The sequence below is a fragment of the Chelonia mydas genome, chromosome 4, assembly GCF_015237465.2.
Source record: "Chelonia mydas isolate rCheMyd1 chromosome 4, rCheMyd1.pri.v2, whole genome shotgun sequence".
NCBI classification, from domain to species: Eukaryota; Metazoa; Chordata; order Testudines; family Cheloniidae; genus Chelonia; species Chelonia mydas.
Genome location: NC_057852.1, coordinates 45,364,487 through 45,389,112, shown reverse-complemented (window position 1 = coordinate 45,389,112; position 24,626 = coordinate 45,364,487). Strand labels below are relative to the sequence as shown.

Here is a 24,626-nt window from a genome sequence, read left to right as displayed (position 1 = left end):
CTGAAAACATTAATTTAACCAGTTTAGTATTTTTTCTACAAGTATGGATATTACTACTTTTATTTTCATTGTGGAAGATCCAACTAGAATGACATGTTTAAAACGTAGGAAGACTAACCCGCTAAAACTTAGTGCCATTGTTATGAAAAAATCTTTAACTCTTAAACTCAGTAGTGTTCTAGGTTCTTTATAGACAACATCCATGCCCCCAAAGATTATATAGTCTAACTGAATTTCAAGATAGGTATTTGACTGTCCTGGCATTTAAAAAAAAAAAGTCAAGCATGAAAAGAATAACCCACAACAAAATATGTGCTAACTGTTAAGAGAAACATGAATTAAACAAAACGGTCACACACTAATGCTCTGGTGGTACATAAGGTCCCCACCCTGTGCACTGAGCACCATCACCTACCCCCAGATCACTGAGTTGGGAGCACACAGCACCTACAGGAACATTAATTGGCTACCCAACATCACAGTCTTAATGCCCAGCCATTTATGGAAAACTAACATTACGTGAAAAAGCACAGTTTTCCTTTATACCAGGGGACAGACTCACAAACAGCAATTGAAGTCAGTAAACACTAAATAGTAAGTGTGATGGCTGTCAGTGCAGTTCAGTGACAACTGCTCAGTGGACATTATTGACTTACTGTATTCTTATAACTAGCTGTTGAGAGATTACCTACACTAAGAGCACTAATTACAGATACAGTCAGGTAATTAAAAACAAAAATGTCCTTACTTATTAGCTTAAGTTTATTAAATTGAACATTTTCTAAATCTATTTTTTCCCCATTAGTTCTATTTAGTGTTGGCATATCACTCATCCTAAACAGTGAAAATGGATTAATTGGTTTCAATTTTGTTTAGTTTCACATTCTGGCTTCTTGTACTATGCTGCAAACATTACCAAATTAACAAATCTAAACAAAACTATTTTATTTAAATGTAAAAAAATAATGAAAACATATCAGTTTTTAAGATTTGCAGAATTTTGTTTCCACAAACCCTAAATTAACCTGATAGTGTTCCTTTAGCAATAGTACACTGAATGCTTTAACAGAGCTTACAAACTTACATCAACTCTGAAGTCCTCCAGTCTCTTAAAGTTACAAAGGTACTCCTGCAGTTTGGGATCAATGGGTAGAGTTTTGGATTGAGAGTATTTCAGATAAGCCCAAAACTTTTCTAATCCATAAAGCTGACCTAATAGCAGAAAAGATCATTGTCAGTTTTACAAGTTATAAAAAAGTAGTATTAAGTACCTAACTGTAAATAGGTAATTTCTCACAATTCCCCCCATCTTTAGAGAGCCTTAAGAAATGGGAATTACCAGATTCATAGTCTTTTTTTGTTTCTTCTTGGAAGTCCTTGAAGATCTCTTGTCTGAATTTTTTTTCCAAACCATAGCTGTAAAATCTAAACAAGCATTCCAATCCATACCTGCAAACAGAGAATAATGATTTAAAGAAATAGTCTAAATGCATATTACACTTCCTCAAGGGATGTAAATGTTATTGGAGTTCTGTCCTTCCCCTTTATACTTGAGTAAAAATTAAGTACCATGGTTTAAATTTCTTTCCTACCCATCTAATCCCTTTGTTCCCTCCATCCATTTTTACTTCTAAATTTTTCTCAGTGTTGTAAATATTCAAGGAGTCAAATAAAAGAACAGCTCTTATAAAAACATATTACTGACAATGGGTCTCAGATGGTCCGTCAGCTCCCACAACAATTGTGTGTGCATCCAAGTGGAAGACAGATTGATGCTTTGTTTTCCTGTCGATGGATATTTTTAACTTTGCAGCGAGGAAACGGGCAGAATACTTTAAAGATGCCATGAGCTGGTTCACTTCATTCTCTACACATTCTCCTCCATTTTGAACCAAGCGCTTTGTGGAATAATCTCCACTCTTAACACGTCAGTCACTTGACTCCTTGAGCTTCTGGAGAAGTCAAACATGGAATCTGTAGATGCTAAGCAAGGACTTCAGATTTTCTTTACTCCTTCATTACTTGGAGACATTCTCAACAAGATTTTGCACTCAAACCTGCCATGACACACTCCCTTGAAATACAGTGTAATCGTTTATTAAATTCCAACAATATACCCGTCACTGATACTAGACAAATAGTCTCTGCCTTCTTGCTTACAGTCTAAAAAATTAAGACAGCGTGTCAGACAAGTTCCTTGAAACCAATGAACTGCTGTTTTGTACATCTTCACTTCTCCCAAATCCAGAGAAATCTATCTAAACTCAAAATCCCAGTTTTGAGTAAGTTATACCAGAGAAATATTATTGGAGTATTTTTCTGTTTTTTTAGTAGTCTGAGCACTGAACTAACAAGTTTGTTTTTTTTCCTGACTCCCTATATAGCCGTGGGCAAGTTATCGCTCTTTTTTTTTTTTTTAAATATAGTCTACCTTAAGCAGAAGTTATGAACCAGATCCAGAAGTCACTTGGTGAAATTCTAGATCCGTGTTATGCAGGAGGTCAGACTAGATGATCCAAATGGTTCCCTCTGTCCTTAAAAAAAATCTATGAATCTAAGCAGCAGCAGCATCTCTACCTCATTCCTCACAATCAGTAAAATGGGTAATACTTACTCTACCTACCTTATTGTGAGGATTAGTGTTGATGTAATACTTTCCAATTACAAATGTGAAGGAAAATTATATACTACATTAAAGGATTTGGATGAAGCACTATCATGCGCAGGGGAAAAAATCTTTCATGGATAAATCACAACTAGCGTGATCAGATCTTACATCCTACCTTCAGTATTATACCAAGTCTAAGCACTGCAAAAAATATGAAGACCACTGTTAGAACAAATGGAAAAATGAACTTTTGACTGTTAAGCTACATGGAAAGAATGAGCCAAGAAACTGCTTATACCACAAAAACTATCATCATGCAATTGTGCATTACCTGCAGAGCGAAAACATGCCGTAAGTATAAATATCACAAACTCACTAAACTGTCCTAAATATCAAAGCATCTGAACACTTAACTTTATAAAAAACCAAACTGACAGTCTATTTTGTCATACTCTCTATTCTCTCTCCATTTCCAGGAATAGGAGGGATGTGTTTTTCTTTTTCTATTATCTCTATTATGGGAAAGGGCAAAGAAATGTGTTTTGCATTTTTTCTTTAGGACCTGTAGGGTTTATAGTCATTTTAGATCCTTTAAAAGGGAGTGTGGAGAGTTCCATCATCCTTGCAGTTATGTCAGGGTCAGAGGGAGGAAGAGAGCACATGCACCAGGCCTTGGTTATTTAAAGCCAGAACCTTAAAACCTGACTGATAAATGAGCACTCAGTGAAGTGACCAACACACCAGATGGATGTGTTCTTGTCAGCTTGTGTTGCTCAGTAGGCAGGCTGCTGTGTTCAGGAACAACTGCAGTTTCCTTAGCATCTGCAGTTTCATTCCCAGATACACGGTGATACAGGAAGAGACTGGACTTCAATGTACAGGTTGCTGTGGCCAACAATTCATAAATCAAGATGAGGTGGAGTGTCCTGGACAACAGTAGGCAGAAGCAGTTCATTCTGGTTGTTGCTATTTGGGTAACCAGCATCAGCAAGTTCACCAAGACTCAGGCTGCATACCAATTTGATGATGGGAAAGCCTCTCGCTGACTGGTAAGGCATTAACTAGTTCCTCAGAACACTTCACTCTCCTCATTAGCATCATCTACTTGTCCAGTTTTTCTTCAGTCAGCTGTTCTTCATCCAACAGCTGATCTCATTCAGGCTCGAGGATAGCTAGGAAACAGTACTTATCTTTATTTCATAAGCACACAGTAGGGCTGAGTGTCTCTCCACACTGCTGGCATTTTAAAATCATGGTCTGACAGACAATAAATAGGATTTTGGAGAGCATGGAGCTTTACGGATTTTCATATATAAGCTCTGGATGTGCTCTTTCCATTTCCCAACACAATCCTCTGAATTCAGAGACTGAGGAATAGGAATCATACTAGCATTCTAATGCCCTACTATAACTTTGAGAGTGAGCTAGCAACATTCCATACAATATTCTAGGATTGCACGTTCCTTCTTCTGCCAAATATTTTGAAGAACTTGGAAATTACACTAAATTGTGGTGGGTGTACATTACACCTAACTTCCCATACATCAGAGACATCTGTCACCAAATTTAAGAGCACCCAAGGACGTAGCAGAGTTTAATTACTTCTGGTGTTGTATCTGATAGCAAAAAGATCCATCACTGGATGACCCTTTCAAAGATTTACTTGCTACCAAACTTCTGCTCATGGTGGCCTATGATTCTGTGACTTATTGGGCAGTGTGACTGGTCAGAGGCACCAATGAGGAAGACATTTTTATCTGAGATAAACCATTCCCAAAGACTTATTGCCTCTTGATATAAAAACAGAAGACCAAATACTTCTGGGATTTTAACAGTACATTACCACTATGTTATCTGTGAGAACTTGTCCCAACTTACATTTGATCAGAGGAGCAACATTCAGAGAGCAATTTACAGGCCCAAAAGTTGTGTGCCATATGACCTCCATTAGTCTTCAAAGGTCTTGAATAACCAACAGGCCCAGATGAGTATCCCACAACCTAAACTGTGAATGTCCATTTTAATGAAGACAGAATTGATAGTGCAAAGGAAATCTCCAGCAAAACATGATCTAGATGGGACCATCACACCAGAAAAATGATATTTTCCAGAGGAGTCCAAATCCTGTCTAGATTGAAATAATGCATAGAGAGAGGAAATTCAATCAGCTTTTCTTTTGCTCCTTGAATCACTTTAGGGCCTACTTTTTCTTGAGCCTTGATGATAGCAGCAAAGAGGATACCACAGAGAAAAGATTACACAGATATCATCCAAGGGAATGTATTCAACATCAGATAACAGACAAATTAATGGATTTCATTGGTATGACTTAGATCAGACGTTGGTATTGATGACTCAAGGAGTTTTTGGTCAGACTTAGCTGTTCCCTCCTCTTCTAAAGAGCCTTGAGATTCCTATCCCTCTCACTTCAGACTTAGGGTGGAAAGAGTACAAAAAGCAAACAGCTGTGAGGTGAATGCCCAGATCTCCAAGGCATTTTTGGCTTTGGGCATGTTGGTCCATTAAGGACTACTGCTGTAGTGAATAATGTGAAAAGTGATTACCTTTCCACTTGTACCATGACAAAGACCCAAGTTTACCAAGGCTTAGGATGTCATTGGTTTACCTACACTGTAACCTACTGTACACTGAAACTATAATATAAAAAAAATAGAAAACAATGTAAGTGTTGCACAACAGAACATAATGAGGATGTGCTAGGGGACAGACCTTTCTATGACCACAGAATCCTCAGATCTATGATAAATGCAGCGGTGTCCCTTAACAGTTTTACTTCTACCCATGATTTTGTGGCTTGCGAGGCATTGGACAGGATTTTTAGAATATGAAATGAAGACAGTTTCATGAAAATGAAACTTCTGATCTTTTCCAGATTAAGACGACATATGTTTTGAATCATAGCAATGTCAAGTCAAGGGTGTTGATGGTCACAGGGCGATCACTCCCACAAAAGAGAATTCTTCTGTTGTGCAGAGCCAGAATAGCAAGTCCTCTGTACCTCTGGCAAAGAACGTGTGACCAGAAAAAAAGGAGACATGGGTAGGGCTCTTCTATCCTGCTAATTCCCAGTTGCCATGTCAGCCTCTAGTGCCGCTGGCATCCAATATAAAACTTACAGAAACCCTTAAGGTACTCTAATTTATACTGGGGTGATCACACCAGCACACAGACAGCTCAGAACTGGGAGGAAACAAAAGGTATTAAAACCATACGGTGGCAATTTTCTTTATTATGTTAACAGTACTCCTGGAAGAGAAGAAATAAATTTTCACTAATTGTAATTAACCAAGAGGTTAAATAATTAGGTTGGCTTACAATTCACACAATACCCAAATTTGAATAAAATTTATTTTGAGTTTCATAGAGTCTAATGATCAATAATTAGGGATTTGACATCATGGCATATCTAATGTCTTCTACAGCAGCATTACTATTTGATTGTTTACACTTTTCTAATTTGCTAAAACAGCGTTTGTTATTAGAGAAACTTGTGAAGACTAATTTTGAAAATGCTACGAAGAGTCAAATGGATACTATAAAAAGTTCAGGTTCTTTGAAGTTAGTCTGAACACATGGACCCCACTTTTTAAAATGAAAGATAGAAAGAAACCCAAATTAGTCATAACTTACAGAATAAATGTAATACCTGTAGTGTTCTTTTGCATCATCTAGAGCAAGCTGTCTGAATTCCTCGTACATTTTCTTGTTAAAGTGATCTCTGAGAAAAAAGGACCAGAAACGAAAGAGTGTATTCATTTCCTGGGATTGGCCAATTCCCAACCGTTTTCTCTCTGAAGAAAAAAAAAATACAAATCAATGACAAAACAGCTAGTTTTAACTATATAAATATACCATCTCAAATATAAGCTGTTGGAAAAAAAATTGATTTTATCTTAGTCGAATATTCAATAAAAGCTCAGATGGTGTAAATTTAAACTCTTCCCAAAAAGCAGTTCAAAACAATTCTAGTTAAGTCAATTTGAATGAAATTTCTAAATTCACCTAAATCAGTTAGATATTACCTGTCAAGCTGATATTTATAAGATCAGTTGTTCAAAATAGTCACTTAAAAAAAATAAGCAAACTCACAGCCTAACAAATTTTTTTACACAAAAGTTTAACCACTGACATGAATATTTCACAGTGATACAGCAAAGAACTGATGTAAAATGTATAAACGTTCCCCCCCCCCACAAACTGCCACTGAATTTAAAAGAAAACCAACCAATCGTATACAGATTGCCCCAAATTACTTTCTTTTACAACAAATAGGTGCTTATGTGATCAAAGTTATACGGAAAATAAACATGCTCACAAAATCTATTGAAGATAATTTGGAATGTCTTTCCAAGCAAAATTAAAGTGGGCACCAAATAATCATATAGACATTTTTCTTAAGAATACTTGGTTTACTATATAAAAAGCAGGCAAAGAAAAAATAAATGTGGAAAAATAGTATTATATAATAGCTGATTATTGCCAGGTAAAATTTCAGAGAACACGTTTGGCATCTTACCAATGAGGCACCTTCGACGATATTTGTGGTACACTTGTTGTGTAAAGCCATTTTCCTTTAGAAGTTCATGAGAAGGATGCTGGAACTTGGGAAGTGAGTGAGGGGTACACCCATAACTCCCTGCCTTTGGAGCACCTTCTGAAGGCGAAGCATTTGAACTGCTGTTGAAACAAAAAATGTTTGTGTTATTGCACAAACACTACATCTTTTCAGGCTTAACGTAAAGAATTGTCAGCCATCTTGCATTAACTACTCCCAAAGCTATTAGAACAGCATAGTTACCAAATGGCCACCACCACATTTGCATTGGCCCCAAGACATGTCCTCCGACTCCCATCAACCAAAAAAAAAAAAGGGGGGGATCACCAAACTTTGAGATGAAGTGCAATGGGAGAAATCTAGGATGCCAATGGCACAAAACTAAATACAGATCTATATGCTAAAAGCAAGGGAAAGCAGAACAGCAGCCGAGGACAGGGAGGACCAAGGATTAGGGTTGCCAACTTTCTAATCACAGAAAACTGAACACCTCTGCCCCACCCCTGACCCTGCACCTTTTCCAAAGCCCCACCCCCCACTCACTGTCACTCGCTCTCCCCCCCCCTTGCTCACTCATTCATTTTCACTGGGCTGCAGCCGTGGCGTTTGGGATGCAGGGGTGTGCGGGCTGTGGTTGGGGTGCAGGCTCTGGGGTGGGGCCGGGGATGAAGAGTTCAGGGTGCAGGAGGGGGCTCCAGGCTGGGGCCGAGGGGTTCAGAGTGCGGGAGGGGGCTCTGGGCTAGGGCATAGGGTTGGAGTGTGGGAGGAGCTGCGGGGGTGTGAGCTCCAGGAGGGAGTTTGGGTGCAAGAAGGGGCTTGAGGTTGGGGAGCAGGCTCCAGGAGGTGCTTACCTCAGATGGCTCCTACGCAGACAGGTGGCTGGGGGGCTCTGCACACTGCCCCTGCCTGCAGGTGCCGCCCCCAGAGCTCCCACTGGCTGCTGTTCCTGGCCAATGGGAACTGCGGAGCCCCCGTGCCCACCCCTATGCCTAGGAGCCTAAGGGATATGTGTCTCCACTTCCTGGAGCTGCATCGAGCTGGGTAGGGAGCCTGCAGGTGCTACCAACTGGACTTTTAGTGGCCCGGTCAGTGGTGCTGACTGGAGCCACCAGGGTCCCTTTTCGACTGGGTGTTCCGGTTGAAAACTGGACACCTGGCAACCCTACCATGGGTCAATTGCGAAAGGAGTGGAGGGAGCTGGAAGCTGAAGTAGAGATGGCGGGATGGGTCAAGAGGAAACCCTTGACCACCTTCAGAGCTTGTTGGGTCACCTAAAAAGATAGCAACAAGAGCTAGAGGATATAAGTACCTCCTAGCAGGAGATTATTTATTAGTTGATAGAACTGAACAGGAATTAGTCCAATTAGGGTGTAGACAGACAGCGGGAAACAGCTGTGCTTAATGCTGAAGCAGGACTTTAGCCAAGCTTCAGTCAGACAAGGAGGCCAGGAAACAGAGGCTGATGGCAGAGCTGTGAGTTCAAGGGGGTACAGTGGGCATCCAGACAGAGCTTTGAACTCAATGGGATACAGTGGAGACCCAGACAGCACATCAGCAGCAGGCCAGGGTGCAAATATTGGCCCCTTGGGGAAAGGGAAATAGGACACCTGTTTTATGGCTCCCATCATGAGGACTGGAGACCAGAAGTACTGGAGGCCGCAGAACAAGAGCTACATATAGTTCAGTGAGGGCAAGTCTACACTAGAGTGCTGCAGCAGCAGAGCTCCACTGATGCAGCTGTGCTACTGTAGCAAGTCTGGTGAAGACGTGCTATGCTGACAGGAGAGCACTCTCCCGTCGGCGTAATTATTCCACCTCTGCAAGAACGCAGAAGCTATGTCTGTGCGAGAGTGTCTCCCACCAACACAGCACTGGTGTGGACAGCACTTAGGTCGATGTAACTTATGTTGTTCAGGGGGATGTCTTTTTCACACCCCTGAGCACAGAAGTTACATCAACTTAAGTGGTAGTGTAGACCAGCCCTGAGAGAAAGAGCCCTGACTGTGGAAGATCAGGACACTTACAAGGAAAGAGGTCACCTGATCTTGATAGTCAGTGAGCCTCGGAGAATTACAAACTGCATGCAGAGACTTTGAAACCCTGGAGAAGAAAATGAGGGTCTATATAGACTGTGATTGGTCTTGAAGATATGAATTGTAACACTGGCATTAAGGACTGTGCAGAACTTAGGAAATTCAGGTACATATGAATGAGTTTATATGGCATTTTTTTTGGTTTGGGTTAGGGGTGAGAGCAGCCCAGATGTGGCCTCACAGCTCAGGGACAAATTCTGACTGCGAAAGAGGAGTTTTTTCCTGAAAAAGGGGGAGAGGTACGTCATAGGGTAGCTGGCCCTAAATCTGAAGTAGGTCCAGCTCCCCTGTGTCCAAACAGGTGCTCCCTGTTGGCCCAATTAAGGGGGCAGTGCTGCACCTGGGACTAACGGCTGATATGTCTCCTTGGATTCTCTCTTCACTGTTTCCCTGATATTCTTTTGTATTTTATTCTCACTTTTCTTTCCCCAATCCCTTTTTCCTTTCTTGCTGTATTCCTTCTGACCACCAGTCCTCTTCATTTGTAAATACATTTTGCATATTCACATACTTCTCACCAATAACTGTTCCACAGGCTCTATGCACTGAATAAATCACAGCAAAATTATTCCATGATAAAAATTACTACCTCACAGAAGATGTTCTTGGCCTGTGATCTCTGGAATCCATTACCCAACCAACATGGCATTCTAGCGGAGGGTTTGTACTATGTCGTGTTTTTCTTTTTCTTGGAATCTAAGAAAACAAATGCAACATTGCAAAGTATTTCACTGATGTAACTGCAGTCACTTTCTGAAAACTGGAAAATCACAAGTGATCAGGTAAGCTGCTATTTCCCCCAAACTACAGCTCAAGGTTTCATGTAGCGTATAACACATTGTGAAGTCATATGAAGTCATAAAACTCCAGCATCATAACCCAAAAACCAGCCTTAAACAGAAATTCAATGTCTTTGGATATTTTGCCTTTTCATTACGGAATTCCTAATGGTATTTACCCAACTCAAAGATGCCATTTCTCAGAACCGGAGAAAACATCAGTAAGGTAAGTTGTTTAAAACAGAATAAGCCATCCCCCCCGTTACAGAAAGAAATGAAGATACCTAAAAGTACTGTTTCATTATGTTAATAAAAATTTTTGACCTGATGAAACTTTATGCACAAGGTTTGTCTGTTTACCTTTACATCAATGGATCTTGTTTCTTTAACAACAGGATAGAATCTTGGCGTTTTGTTGGGATCTTGTAACCTTGGGGTACGAGGTGTTTTGGGTGTTCTGGCAGGATGAACTCTTGGAGATTCAGGGACTGCTGTTGGCAGTGAACGAGCCATTGTTGTTGGAGGTACTTCTATAACACCAAACAATTTACAAACTAGCTCATCTGTTAAATCCGTAAATAGAAAAAGATTGCTAACATACATGTATGTAGAAGTGTTTCATTTTCAGTTGACATTTAATGGACAGACACAGAATATCTTTGAAATTCATTTGTATTCCTCCTAAAAATTTCTACATTAACTAACAAAGGACAAAGTAGGAGTTTTTGCTCATATTTGCTCATAACCCATATTGCTTAATCTCAATCTAAATTAACCCAATTTATGTAGTTTGGGTTTTAAAAGCTCCTGTTAATCAAATTATACAAAACTCACTGGAAAACTATTATGACTTATAAAGAAAGTTAAGAAATTCAAAATTTCACCTCTAACTGCCTTTCCTAAACTATATTTACTGTTAGAAGTCATGTCTACATCTTGCAAATCTCTTGCCTCGATTACTGTAACCTTCTGTCCGGACTACCAACTCCAGCTTATCCAATATGGTTCAGTTAAATCAACCCAGGAGATATCCAAGATCAGAAAAGGCCCTTATAGGAAAGGGAAGACTGGTGATTTTAGAAAAGCAACAGTAAACAGATTTAGCAAGAGACTAAGTTAGGGGAAAAAAAGAAGAATAAAAAATGTACTACAAAAATAAAGTTGAACATATTTTAAGAAAACAGAAAAAAAACAGTTACTTTCTTTAACTGTTGTTCTTCGAGATGTGTTGTTCATATCCATTCCACATTAGGTGTGCGCGCGCTGCGTGCACAAGCGTCGGAAACCTTTTCCCTTAGCGGCTCCCGTCGGGCCCCCAGAGTGGCGCCACTGCGCCCCGCATATATATCCCCGCTGGCCCGACCCTCGCCAGTTCCTTCTTGCCAGCGACTCCGACAGAGAGGTAGGAGGGTGGGTGGTGGAATGGACGTGAACAACCCATCTCGAAGAACAACAGTTACGACAACCGCTTTTTCTTCGAGTGCTTGTTCACATCCATTCCACATTAGGTGAATTACAAGCTTACCTCTGGAGGAGGGTAGGAGTCACGGAACAACTGCTCGAAGGACCGCTCTGCCAACTGCTGCGTCCTCTCTGGCCTGCTGGTTGACCGCATAGTGGGTTCTGAAGGTGTGCACCAAGGACCAGGTGGCTGCTCTGCAGATCTCCTGGATCGGGACCTGTGACAGGAAAGCCGTGGAAGTCGCCTGCGCCCTGGTCGAGTGGGCCGTGACCGCTGGGGCCGGAACACCTGCGAGCTCATAGCACGCCCGGATGTAGCTTGTAATCCAAGATGAAATCCGCTGCGCCGACACTGGGAGGCCTTTTACCCTCTCGGCGACAGCCACAAACAGCTGTGCGGATTTGCAAAAGGGCTTGGCGCACTCCAAATAGAAAGCCAGCGCTAGAAGCACATCCAATGTGTGCAAGCTGCAGTGACTCGGGTCCGTATGGGGTTTCGGGAAGAACACCAGCAGACAAATGTCCTGGCCCAGATGGAATTGGGAGACCACCTTAGGAGGGAACTTGGGGTGCGGCCGGAGCTGCACCTTGACCTTGTGAAATACTGTGTACGGTGGCTCAGAGGTGAGGGCCCTCAGTTCAGACACCCTTCTGGCCGAGGTAATGGCAACCAGAAATGCCCCCTTCCAGGAAAGCTGGAGGAGAGAACAGGTAGCAAGGGGCTTGAAAGGGGGTCCCATGAGTTTAGAAAGGACCAGGTTAAGGTTCCATGGAGGGACTGGGGGGGCAGGAGTACGGGAACACCCTCTCCAACCCTTTAAGGAACCACCCCACCATTGGGTGGGAAAACAGCAAGCCCTCCGAGAACCCCGGGCGGAAGGTGGAGATGGTCGCCAGGTGCACTCTGAGTGAGGACGGGGCTAGCCCTTGCTGCTTGAGGTGCAGAAGGTACTCCAGAATGGCCTGCACCGGGGCCTGGCCCGGCCGCACCTGTCGGGGTTCACACCAACACGAGAACCTTTCCCACTTGGCCATATAGGCCACCCTGGTAGAGGGTTTTCTAGTGCGAAGCAGAATCTGCTGCACAGGAAGGAAGCACTGGCTCTCCAGGGCGTTTAGCCACAGAGCCTCCACGCCGTCAGGTGCAGTGACTGCAGGTCAGGGTGGAGAAGCCTCCCCCCGTCCTGTGTAATGAGGTCCCGGTGTAGGGGCAGGACTACTGGGGCCTCCACCGACAGTTCTAGGAGCGATGTATACCAGTGTTGGCAGGCCCAGGCTGGGGAGACGAGGATCACTGCCGCCCTGTCCCTGCACACCTTGAGCAGGACCTTGTGCACCAAGAGGAGCGGAGGGAAGGCATACATCAAGTCCCCTCTCCACGGGATCGCAAACGCATCTGCAAGTGAGCCCGGGCATCAGCCCTGGAACGAGCAGAACCGCGGGCACTGGGCGTTGGCCCTAATGGCAAACAGATCTACCCAGGGAAACCCCCACCTGTGGAAGTGCGAAAGCATGATGTCCGCCCTGAGCGTCCACTCGTGCATGCGGTATGACCTGCTGAGGGAGTCCGCCAGCTTGTTTTGTACCCTGGGAGATAGGACGCCTCAAGGTGAATCGCACGGGCTATGCAAAGGTTCCAGAGGAGGAGAGCCTCGTGACACAGTGGTGAGGAACGAGCCCCGCCCTGCTTGTTTATATAAAACATGGCAGTACTATTGTCTGTCAAAACTGTTATGCTCTGACCACTCAGAGTGGCGTTAAAGGTCTGGCAGGCGAGACGAACCGCCCTGAGCCCCTTCACGTTGCTATAGAGCGACCACTCTGCTCCAGACCACGACCCCCACGGCATGAGGTCCCCCAGGTGAGCCCCCCGTCCGTGGCCTGATGCATCCGTCACCAGCATCAGGTCTGGAAGTGGGGTGGCAAAGAGGATGCTTTTGCAAACCACAGGCTGGGACTGCCACCACAGCAGGGAGTCCAGCACATCCCTTGGGGCTATCACTACCAAGTCAACGGGGTCCCTGCCTGGGCGGTACACCCAAGCGAGCCACGCCTGCAGAGTCCTGAGTCTCAGTCTGGCATGCCTGACCACATGCGTGCATGCTGCCATATGGCTGAGCAGCTGCAGGCAGCACCTGGCCGTTGTTGTTGGAAACTGGCGCACCGAATCCAGGGAGGCCTGGAAAGAGATCTTGGCTACCGCCTTGCCCTGGTCCACCAGGGCCGTAAACTGCTGTTGGGAACCTTGAGGGAGGGTGTCCTTAAACTTCCCCACCGCCGTCCAGGAGTTGAAATTGTGCCTGTTGAGCATGGCCTGCTGGTTGGCAATCCTCAATTAAAGGCCCCCAGATGAGTACACCTTTCTACCAAAAAGGTCCAGGCGTTTTGCCTCCTTGGCCTTAGGGGCCGGGGCCTGCTGTCCATAGTGCTCCCTGTCGTTCACCGCCGAAACCACTAGGGAGCATGGACTCGGGTGGCAGAATAGAAAACTCATAGCCCTTAGATGGGGCAAAGTATTTACGCTCCACCCCTTTAGCCTTTGGAGCACTGGAGGCCAGGGTCTGCCATATAGTCTTAAAGTTAGACTGAATGGTCTTAATGAGCGGGAATGCTATTCTGGATGGACCTTTGGGGCTCAAAATGTCCACCATAGGGTCTTCCTGCTCAACCGTCTCCTCGGCCTGCAACCCCAAATTTTCGGCAACTCTGCGCAGCAGTTCCTGGTGGGCTCTATGGTCTATTGGTGGAGGGCCGGACACCTCTGTACCCACCACCGCCTCATCGGGGGAAGACGATGAGGTTAGCTGCTGCTCGACCCCCTCTGGTTGGTCCTCCAGCTCCTCATCTCCCGTGGTAGAGGCCCCCAGCTCATGCTGGGGCGGGAGTCCATGGGACGACACCAGGCTCGGTGCTGGACTCTCCGGTCTATGCTGGGGGGATGCTGGAGGCCTGGATAATGTTGCCTCCAGCACTGTCTGGCATCGGTGCAGGGGCCGGGACCACTGCACCAAGTAACTTGCCCTGGACGGGGCCCCTTGGCGCTCCTGATAGGCCCAGGGGGTCCAGAAGGGCCAATGGCCTGGTGGCACCCATTGGGGTTGGCAGCTCCTGAGGGTCCCTGCTGTCCGGGCCCCGGTGTGGGTAGCTATAGCAGCCGGAACCAGCGTCAGACTGCGGCGACGCCAATCGCGAAGGCCATGGTGGTGCCAACGATCTGCGCCGGCGGGAGAACGAGCGGCTCCTGGCTGACCGGGACCGGAAGCAGTACCGGTATCCCCAGGACCTGTGCCGGCGTTCCCGGGACTGGGACCATCTGCAGGAGACCTCTGGCGAGGGTTGTCTCAACTCCTCCCGGTGCCAGTCTCTGGGGCGGTGCCGGAGAGCGGCGTGCCCTTTCTGGTGCTTCTTTGCGTCGACCCGCTGCCGGTGCCACAAGCTCCTTCTGGGCCGCTGGCAAGTGCGAGTCTGCGGAGTCGGAGCTTGACTGGGACCAACTCCAGGAGCGGTGCCGGGACGGTGTCTTCGAGGGGTAAGCTGGCAATGGTATGCCACTCAATGGCACCTGAGGCATGGGTGTGGGAAGGTTCTCCCAATGCAGGAGGGGGCTTGCCGCCGATAGCTCGATGAGGTCCTTCGCAGCTTCAAAGGTGCCGTGCGTAGAGGGCTGATCCGTTATGCACTCGAGCCCATTGTCCACACTGAGCTCACTTAGGTCTGGGCTCAGTGGGGCTTGTGCTGCCGGAACCGCCTGTGCCAGCGCCGGTCCCGCGGGCTTCCTGCTCTTGTCGGCGCTCGGTACCTTGGGAGGCAGCAGCCTCCTGTGCGGGGAACGACCACGCATTCCTTTAGGCTGTGCCGGGGGCTGCACTGGGGAGGACCATCGGTGCTGGGATCTAGCCTGGTGCTCTGGGGCCAACAGTTTACGGTGCTTCGCCGGTGCCGGGTCTCCCGTCGGCTCCGGGGCACTACGCACCGAGGAAGGCTGAGGCAGCGTCGGGCATTCCGGGCCCGGCGGCTGCAATGCGGCCTCCATCAACAGTTGGTGTAGGCGAAAGTCTCTTTCTTTCCTTGTCCTTGGCTTGAACGCCTTGCAAATCCTACACCTTTCAGTTTGATGTCCGTCCCCCAGGCAACGTAGACACGAGTCGTGGAGGTCACTAACTGGCATAGGTTTGCGGCACGTGGCGCAAGCCTTGAAGCTGCGGGCCTGTGGCATGCCCCGCGGCCCGTGCTGGAGGCCGCCAAGCACCTAATCACTTAAGTGTTCACAATCTAAATGTAAAACCAACTGATAACAGCTACTCTAAAGGTTAAGGGACTGCTTTTCTACAAGAGAGAGAGGTTATTCCAGCACCGCCACAGACCATAAGAAGGAACTGGATGGGTCAGGCTGGCGGGGTATATATGCGGGGCGCAGTGGCGCCACTCGAGGGGCCCACTGGGAGCCGCTAAGGGAAAAAGTTTCCGACGTTCGTGCATGCGGCGCTCGTGCACACCTAATGTGGAATGGATGTGAACAAGCACTCGAAGAAGAAATGTCAGTGATTTTCTATCAAGCCTTCTATAAACACTTCTTAAATAAATGTTTAAAAGATAACATTACTTAAACGCTTGTTGAAGTCCTAGTATTTCTATGGCTTGATCTCATTACAAGAAAGCTGTCATGTTGCTAACTGTCATGAAGATATATAGGATGGGGAAAAAATTTTGCGCACGCAGAAAAAAAAAAATCTATGGAGAACATGGTGACTAACCTATGTACATTTTAACACGAATGCTTTAGAAAATTTTGCTTTCTATTAGACTTTTTTGCTTAAAATGCAAACAAAAAATTTTAGAATCAGATAATCTGTACTACTTTTCCCTAGGAGCCAATGTTTTCTTGATTTCATTTCCCCTTCTGTGTGTAACATAAGAACGTGTTTGTGTGTGTGTGTGTGTTCCTCTTTTTGCTGCCAGATGGAATTAGATTTACCTGTAAGAGGCAAGTTAGGTGCCTAACTTGCGTAGGCCCTTTTGAAGTACCACTAGGACCCTATCTACATCTGGCCCTACATGGTTTATAAATTGCAGCCACTAGACTGCAATGTGGTCACACATCTGAACAACGGTAAAATTGCCAAAAGTGCTTCAGTGAATTTGGTGCCCAAATTCTATTTTCAAACCTGACTTAGGCACTTCCTAAGTCTCAATGACTTTTGATGAGCTTCTCGTTCTCCTCAGCACCTAACTAATTTTGGACTCCGAAGTCACCTAAGCTCTTTTGACAAAAATTTTCTCCAAATCTCATTCTATCCAGAGGCAGCTATGGTGTATGCATACCATTGTCTTACACAAAGAGGGAGGAAATTAATTAGAAAAGGTCTGTCTTGGGGCAGATGGGTATAAATTCTATCTAAAATTCTTAGACATCTCAAGCTAGACAAGTACAAGTTGAAACACAGGCCTGTATATATTATTGAGATATTTAAAATCAGTGTCAAAACACATACTTTGATTTTCAATATTATAATTCCTGATGTTTCTGTAAATTACAGGAACAATTTAATGGAAATAAAACATTCATAAAACAAATTTTGACGCTTTGATAACAAACTGTATTCATTTATGGAAACAGTGAATTATCTAAAAACTACATAAGAACAGCCACAATGGTTCAAACCTATAGTCATTCTAACCAGTATCCTGTCTTCCGACCATGGTCAATGCAAGGTGCCTCAGTATTCCTGGTGGAATTCTGCGCTACTGCACAGGTACACAATTCATGTTTTCCGCAGATTTGTTTGCTTCCAGAAGAAGCCACAAGAGCAGTCATTCGTCCTGCCCTGGCACCCCAGAGCAGCTGGTGGAGACATAAATCAGTGTGGGAGGGAGGCAAGAGAGGCATGGGTGTGCTTGTGTGGAGAGATGTCAATCACTGCTGGGGAGGCGGGACAGAGGGGCATGGGAACAAGAGAGAGACTGTCCCTCTTGCTTGCTATTGTGGTGCCCCCAGTATGGAGGGGCAGGTCTAAGGGTTATTTGGAGGTAGGCCTGAGGCAGACTTGTCCCCTCAGACAGAGCAAAATGTAGCAGTCTGCCTGCTTAGTTGTTCCCATTGTGTTAGTGAATTGTTCCCATTCTTCGTGAATTTCCCCAGAAGCATAAAACAGGTGTAAAAGTTTTAAGGCTCCTTTACATTTCCAGAGTGGTGTAAAGGAGCCTTATTGTAAAGGACTGTATAGGCTTATTGTGGTTTGGTGATTAGAACTGGTCTAAATTTTTGGACTGAAAAATTTTCCTATTAAAATGTGCTTCATGAACGGTTTACTACTGACCTTGCTGGAGATGGTCAGTAGCCAATATAAATTGTGAGTTTGATTCCCCAGCCCTTACTTGCTCTTCAGTGGCCTATGATGTAATACTGAGCATATGGCTGCATATATTAGTTGACTAATAACTAGAAATAAAAGGATCACACCTAGCTACGTTATTATTAGATAAAGGGGGTTTGGGGATTTCCTCCAATGCTCCGCATTCCCATTCTTCATCCAGCTCAGCTGCATCCCTGCCTGTGTCATATCTCCCTGTGTACCATCACAAAATAGCCGAGATCATCCTGAGGCACTTTTGCCAATAGCTTAACTTTATCGACCTTTAGAGTGGTCGAAGACATCTTTTTGGTCAAGCACATGCTTGATTTAAAATCCTCAGTACATTATTTATAGTTGGTTAAGGAATACAGGGACAGGGGCTGTTATTCTGAAATCTGCCAGCTAGTGGGTCTCCAGCGGGTCATCTTTAGCTGAGGATGGCAAGAGAGTAGTGTGCTGACCATGATCTTTCCCCCACCCTTCCTTGTTTCCTATGTAGGGATTGGCATAGGACAGTAGTCAGGACTCTTCCATACCAAGGGAATCCTCAGCTAGGAAAATCTATGTGCTTTCTCGCTTTTTTCCTGAGCGAGAGTGGCACAAAGAGGTTAGATTAGAGCTCAAGATCTATTTTACTTATTGTGACTTTTTCTGTATTGTAGTTTAAATAAATTACCAAAATAATTGCAACAGGTGTGATTATAGTGTGTTATTTTGATGAAGAAAACATGCAGAATTTTAAAGTATTGTGCGCAGAAATTTAAATATTTTGGTGCAGAATTCCCCCAGGAGTACTCAGAGTGAATGAACAGAACAGGCAAATCATCAAGTGATCCCTCCCATCATCCACTCCCAGCTTCTGGCAATCAGAGGCAAGCGACACAGAGAGCATGGGGTTACATCCCTGACCATCTTGGCTAATAGTTATTGATGTACCTAACCTCCAACTAATAAAATTAAACTGCTTTTAAATGGTTATTGCGAGTCTCAATATTTCCTACACAAGATAGGATACTGCCTGGTAAGTTTGACTCTTTGATGTTTACTGTATAGCAATATGACAAAACCAAATACAGTAATGTGACAAATCCAAATTTTAAATGTCTGTATCAAATGGAAAAATCTTCGGAATGTAAAATATTTATTTTTTCCTTAACATCTATATCCTAGTGACAATAATGCCTCACTTCAGCAACAGCTTTTGCTTTGCATATTGTAATGGCATGTTGCACCATAGAACACTTTGTTGGTCTGTAGCAGCAGTGAAATAACTGAAATTCTTGCTTATGTGTATTGATGCTGATGCACATTCGTTTATTTTCCTGTATCAACATACAGTATACTCGAATGGAGTTCAGGCTAATCAAAATATATTTTAGATAGAGCTTTGGTTAAAAAAACCAAACCAAAAAAACCCAAAAAGACTACAGTCAGAACCAAAATTAAAACACATGAAGTTTCTTTAATGCAGGATTTCTTAAACACCCCCTCCAGCTTTCTTTGGGTGCTCTACAGAGCTCGGTCCTTGGTTCCTTACTCTTCTCCCGCTACGCCTTATCACTGGGTTCTCTCATCCAGGAACAAATTCAACTACCTCACAAATGATTCAGAGATCTATCTGTACTCCAGACCGGTTTCCTGCTGTCCAAACTAAATCTCAGCCTGTCTCTCTGACATCTTTTTGAGGATGTTTAGCTGTGAGCTCAAGCTCAACATGGCTAAAACAGAGTTTTACTCTTCCTCCCCCTAAGCTGTCCACCCACCCTACCTCCTTTCTGGATCACTGACAACACCACCATTCTACTCTGACTGAGGTGTATAACCCGGGTGCCATCTTTAACTTGGATCTCTCTCTAGGGCCTAAAATCCAGGCTATGTCTAAGTCTTGCTGATTCTTTTTGCATCTCTCAGATATGGCCTTTCCTATTCACCACACAGCTAAAATTTTCATCCAGGCTCTCATCATCTTATGTCTCAATTACATAACATCCTTTTCTCTGGCTTTCACAAAAGCAATCTTGCCCTGCTGGTAATGTTCTTTACAGCAGCATTCTGAATGTTTTTTTGACTATGTCATCTTTCTCTTGCAGGATGGATTGATTTAAATCAAGGAGATATAAATTGCTGATTTCAATAATGATTTAAATCACCAAGTGGAAAGCTTTAATTTACATCAGATTTTAAACACTTTTCCATTATTATTTCAAGTATCGGGGGTAGCCGTGTTAGTCTGTATCCACAAAAACAACAAGGCGTCAGTGGCACCTTGAAGACTAACAGGTTTATTTGAGCATAAGCTTTCGTGGGTAAAAACCCCACTTCTTCAGATGCATGGAGTGAAATTTACAGATGCAGACATAAATATACTGACACATGAAGAGAAGGGAGTTATCTCACAAGTGGGAATCAGTGTTGACAGGGCCAATTTGATCAGGTCGATGTAGTCCACTCCCAATAATAGATGAAGAGGTGTCAATTCCAGGAGAGGCAAAGCTGCTTTTGTAATGAGCCAGCCACTCCCAGTCCCTATTCAAGCCCAAATTAATGGTGTTAAATTTGCAAATGAATTTTAGTTCTGCTGTTTCTCTTTGAAGTCTGTTTCTGAAGTTTTTTTGTTTAAGTATGGCTACTTTTAAATCTGTTATAGAATGTCCAGAAAGATTGAAGTGTTCTGCTACTGGCTTTTGCGTGTAACCATTCCTGATGTCCGATTTGTGTCCACTTATTCTTTTACGTCAGGACTGTCCGGTTTGGCTAATGTACATGGCAGAGGGGCATTGCTGGCACATGATGGCATATATAACATGAGTAGACATGCAGGTGAATGAGCCTCTGATGGTGTGGCTGATGTGGTTGGGTCCTTGGATGGTGTTGCGAGAGTAGATATGGGGACAGAGTAAGCAACAAGGTTTGCTATAGGGATTGGTTCCTGGGTTAGTGTTTCTGTGGTGTGTAGTTGCTGGTGAGTATTTGCTTCAGGTTGCGGGGCTGTCTGTAAGCAAGGACTGGCCTACCTCCCAAGGTCTGGGAGAGAGAGGAATCGTTTTCCAGGATAGGTTGTAGATCTTTGATGATGTGCTGGAGAGGTTTTAGCTGGGGGCTGTATGTGATGACCAGTGGTGTTCTGTTATTTTCCTTGTTGGGCCTGTCCTGTAGTAGGTGACTTCTGGGTATCCATCTCGCTCTGTCAATCTGTCTCCTCACTTCCCCAGGTGGATATTGTAATTTTAAGAATGCTTGATAGAGATCTTGTAGGTGTTTGTCTCTGTCTGAGGGATTAGATCAAATCTGGTTGTATCTTAGGGCTTGGCTATAGACAATGGATCATGCGATGTGTCCTGGATGGAAGTTGGAGGCATGTAGGTAAGTATAGCAGTCAGTAGGTTTCCAGTATAGGTGGTGTTTATGTGACCATCACTTATTTGCACTGTAGTGTCCAGGAAGTGGATCGCTTGTGTGGACTGGTCAAGGCTGAGGTTGATGGTCGTCTCCGACTTAAGGAATATTTTCAACACACCACTGAACAGTGCACTGACCCACAGGAACCCTCCTACCAACACTATAAGAAGAAGAATTCTGCATGGACTCCTCCTGATGATCAAAATGACAGACTGGACTTCTACACAGAGTGCTTCCGCAGACGTGCACAGACTGAAATTGTGAACAAACAGCATCACTTGCCCCATAACCTCAGCCGTACAGAACGCAACGCCATCCACAGCCTCAGAAACAACTCTGACATTATAATCAAAGAGGCTGACAAAGGAGGTGCTGTAGTCATAATGAATCGGTTGGATTATGAACAGGAGATTGCCAGGCAACTCCCCAACACCACATTTTACAGGCCACTATCCTCTGACCCCACTGAGGAGTACCAAGAGAAACTACACCATCTGCTCAAGAAACTCCCTGCTACAGCACAGGAACAAATCTACACGGACACACCCCCCAGAGCCTCGACCGGGGTATTCTATCTGCTACCCAAGATTCATAAACCTGGAAACCCTGGATGCCCCATCTTCTCAGGCATCGGCACTCTTATAGCAAGATTATCTGGTTATTTGGACTCTCTCCTCAGATCCTATGCTACCAGCACTCCTAGCTATCTTCGAGACACCACTGACTTTCTGAGGAAGCTACAATGCATTGGTGATCTTCCTGAAAATGCCATCCTGGCCACCATGGATGTAGAAGCTCTTCATACCAATATTCCACATGAGGATGGACTACAAGCTGTCAAGAACAGTATCCCTGATGAGGCCACTGCACACCAGGTGTTTGAGCTTTGTGACTTTGTCCTCACCCATACCCATTTCATATTTGGGGACAACTTATTGGAGACAAGTCAGTGGCACTGCTATGGGTACCCGCATGGCCCCACAGTATGCCAACATTTTTATGGCTGACATAGAACAACGCTTCCTCAGCTCTTGTCCCCTAGCACCCCTCCTCTACTTGCACTACATTTATGACATCTTCATCATATGGACCCATGGGAAGGAGGCCCTTGAAGAATTCCACCTGGATTTCAACAATTTCCACCCCACCATCAACCTCAGCCTGGACCAGTCCACACAAGAGATCCACTTCCTGGGCACTACAGTGCAAATAAGTGATGGCACATAACCACCACCCTATATCAGAAACCTACTGACCGCTATACTTACCTACATGCCTCCAGCTTCCATCCAGGACACACCACACGATCCATTGTCTACAGCCAAGCTCTAAGATACAACCACATTTGCTCCAATCCCTCAGACAGAGAAACACCTACAAGATCTCTATAAAGCATTCTTAAAACTACAGTACCCACCTGCTGAAGTGAAAAAACAGATTGACAGAGCCAGAAGAGTACCCAGAAGTCACCTACTACAGGACAGGCCCAACAAAGAAAATAACAGAACGCCACTAGCCGTCACCTTCAGCCCCCAACTAAAACCTCTCCAGTGCATCATCAAAGATCTACAGCCTATTCTGAAAAATGATCCCTCACTCTCACAGATCTTGGGAGACAGACCAGTCCTCGCTTACAGACAGCCCTCCAACCTGAAGCAAATACTCTCCAGCAACCACACAACAAAAACACTAACCCAGGAACCTATCCTTGCAACAAAGCCCGATGACAACTCTGTCCACATATTTATTCAAGTGACACCATCATAGGAGCTAATCACATTAGCCACGCCATCAGGGGCTCATTCACCTGCACATCTACCAATGTGATATATGCCATCATGTGCCAGCAATGCCCCTCTGCCATGTACACTGGCCAAACTGGACAGTCTCTACGCAAAAGAATAAATGGACAAATCTGACAACAGGAATCAGAACATTCAAAAACCAGTAGGAGAACACTTCAACCTCTCTGGCCACTCAGTAAAAGATTTAAGGGTGGCAATTTTACAACAGAAAAGCTTCAAAAACAGACTCCAAAGAGAAACTGTTGAACTTGAATTAATATGCAAACTAGATACTATTAACTTGGGTTTGAACAGAGACTTGGAATGGCTGGGTCATTACACATATTGAATCTATTTCCCTATGTTAAGTATCCTCACGCCTTCTTGTCAACTATCTAAATGGGACATCTTGATTATCACTATAAAAAAGTTTTTTTCTCCTGTTGATAATAGCTCATCTTAATTAATTAGCCTCATATAGTTGGTATGGCAACTTCCACTGTGTATGCGCGCGTACGCACATGCATGTATCTTCTTACTATATGTTCCATTCTATGTATCCGATAAGTGGGCTGTAGCCCATGAAAGCTTATGCTCTAATAAATCTGTTAGTCTCTAAGGTGCTACAAGTACTCCTGGTCTTTTTACCAACTACAACGAGGTCCTGGTCCATGACTGGAGTTCTTAGGCGCGAGAATAATACAAGTAACAAAAATAATAAAGGAAGTACAATTATATTACCTTGTTGTGACCTTGGAGGCCCTGGAGGAACTTCCTGGTTTGGCTCAGGTGTAAGACTGTCAAACTCTTCTTTACTGATGAGATTTAGTTTCTTAAAGTTTTCAACCTCTTGCTGAATTTGAAGAGAGAATTTCACAATTACATAATAGAAAAGTGACCACTGTATATCAATCTTAAAATTACAAGTTCACAGAACTGGGTTGCACCAGCATGCAACATGTCAAGCAGAATTCATTCACAATTGATCCTACACAACCACAGTCCTTTCTGTTGAATTTAAGAGGCTGGGAGGTTGCACACAGCAAGCTTGTGAAAGAAAATGGAAGATGAAGCAGCCCCTGGACAATGAGCAATGTGCTTGGCTTATAGAAGCAAAGTGTGTACCCCTTAGTATGGTTTGCAATGACCAAATGCATGAAAATAAAAGTAACACCCTACTTTCATAAATGAGGAACAGAACCCTGATTTTCCAAGTTTCTGTCCTGTGCCAAAACAACAAAACCATCTTTCCTCTACAGTAAGGTATGCACAGGAAGGTTATGGCATTTGGGGGTGAGAGGACGGACAGAAAGAGTAAATAGGAGATCCCCACTCCATCCCTCCTCAGTCCAAACCCCCATCTCTCCCCATTTCAACATTAAAAACAAAGAATTTTGGGAGCAACTAGTAATTTTGAATGCCCAACTTGAAATTCCTTAAAGAGACCTGGTTTTTCAGAGGGTGGATGCTAAATACTTTCAGAAAAATGAGGCCTCTTTGAAGCATCTCAAGTTGGGAACCCAAAAATCAATGCACCCAAAAAATAAATCATTAAGCACTTTTGAAAATCCTG

General features: G+C 44.3%; 1 protein-coding gene and 1 long non-coding RNA gene across 9 annotated transcripts in view; both read right to left on the bottom strand.

Annotated features, from left to right (window-relative positions):
- The window catches only part of LARP1B (La ribonucleoprotein 1B), a 113,956-nt gene that overhangs the window by 16,165 nt on the left and 73,165 nt on the right, over positions 1 to 24,626 (bottom strand). For 3 of the 8 annotated variants that reach the window (XM_043545547.1, XM_043545551.1, XM_043545549.1), the window contains 7 exons: positions 23,795 to 23,906; positions 10,417 to 10,628; positions 9,867 to 9,973; positions 7,146 to 7,306; positions 6,276 to 6,420; positions 1,340 to 1,449; positions 1,085 to 1,212 (listed from right to left, as the gene is read on the bottom strand). In XM_043545547.1, coding sequence (XP_043401482.1) covers positions 1,085 to 1,212; positions 1,340 to 1,449; positions 6,276 to 6,420; positions 7,146 to 7,306; positions 9,867 to 9,973; positions 10,417 to 10,628; positions 23,795 to 23,906 — 975 coding nt within the window. The remainder of the gene's footprint in view (positions 1 to 1,084; positions 1,213 to 1,339; positions 1,450 to 6,275; positions 6,421 to 7,145; positions 7,307 to 9,866; positions 9,974 to 10,416; positions 10,629 to 23,794; positions 23,907 to 24,626) is intronic. The other 5 variants (XM_043545548.1, XM_037897176.2, XM_043545550.1 and 2 more) reach the window with 3 other exon arrangements.
- Positions 3,113 to 6,267, bottom strand: LOC122465530. Its single transcript, XR_006290447.1, has 2 exons — positions 4,487 to 6,267; positions 3,113 to 3,780 (listed from the first exon to the last, which is right to left on the bottom strand). It is a non-coding gene; the product is annotated as an uncharacterized LOC122465530 (long non-coding RNA).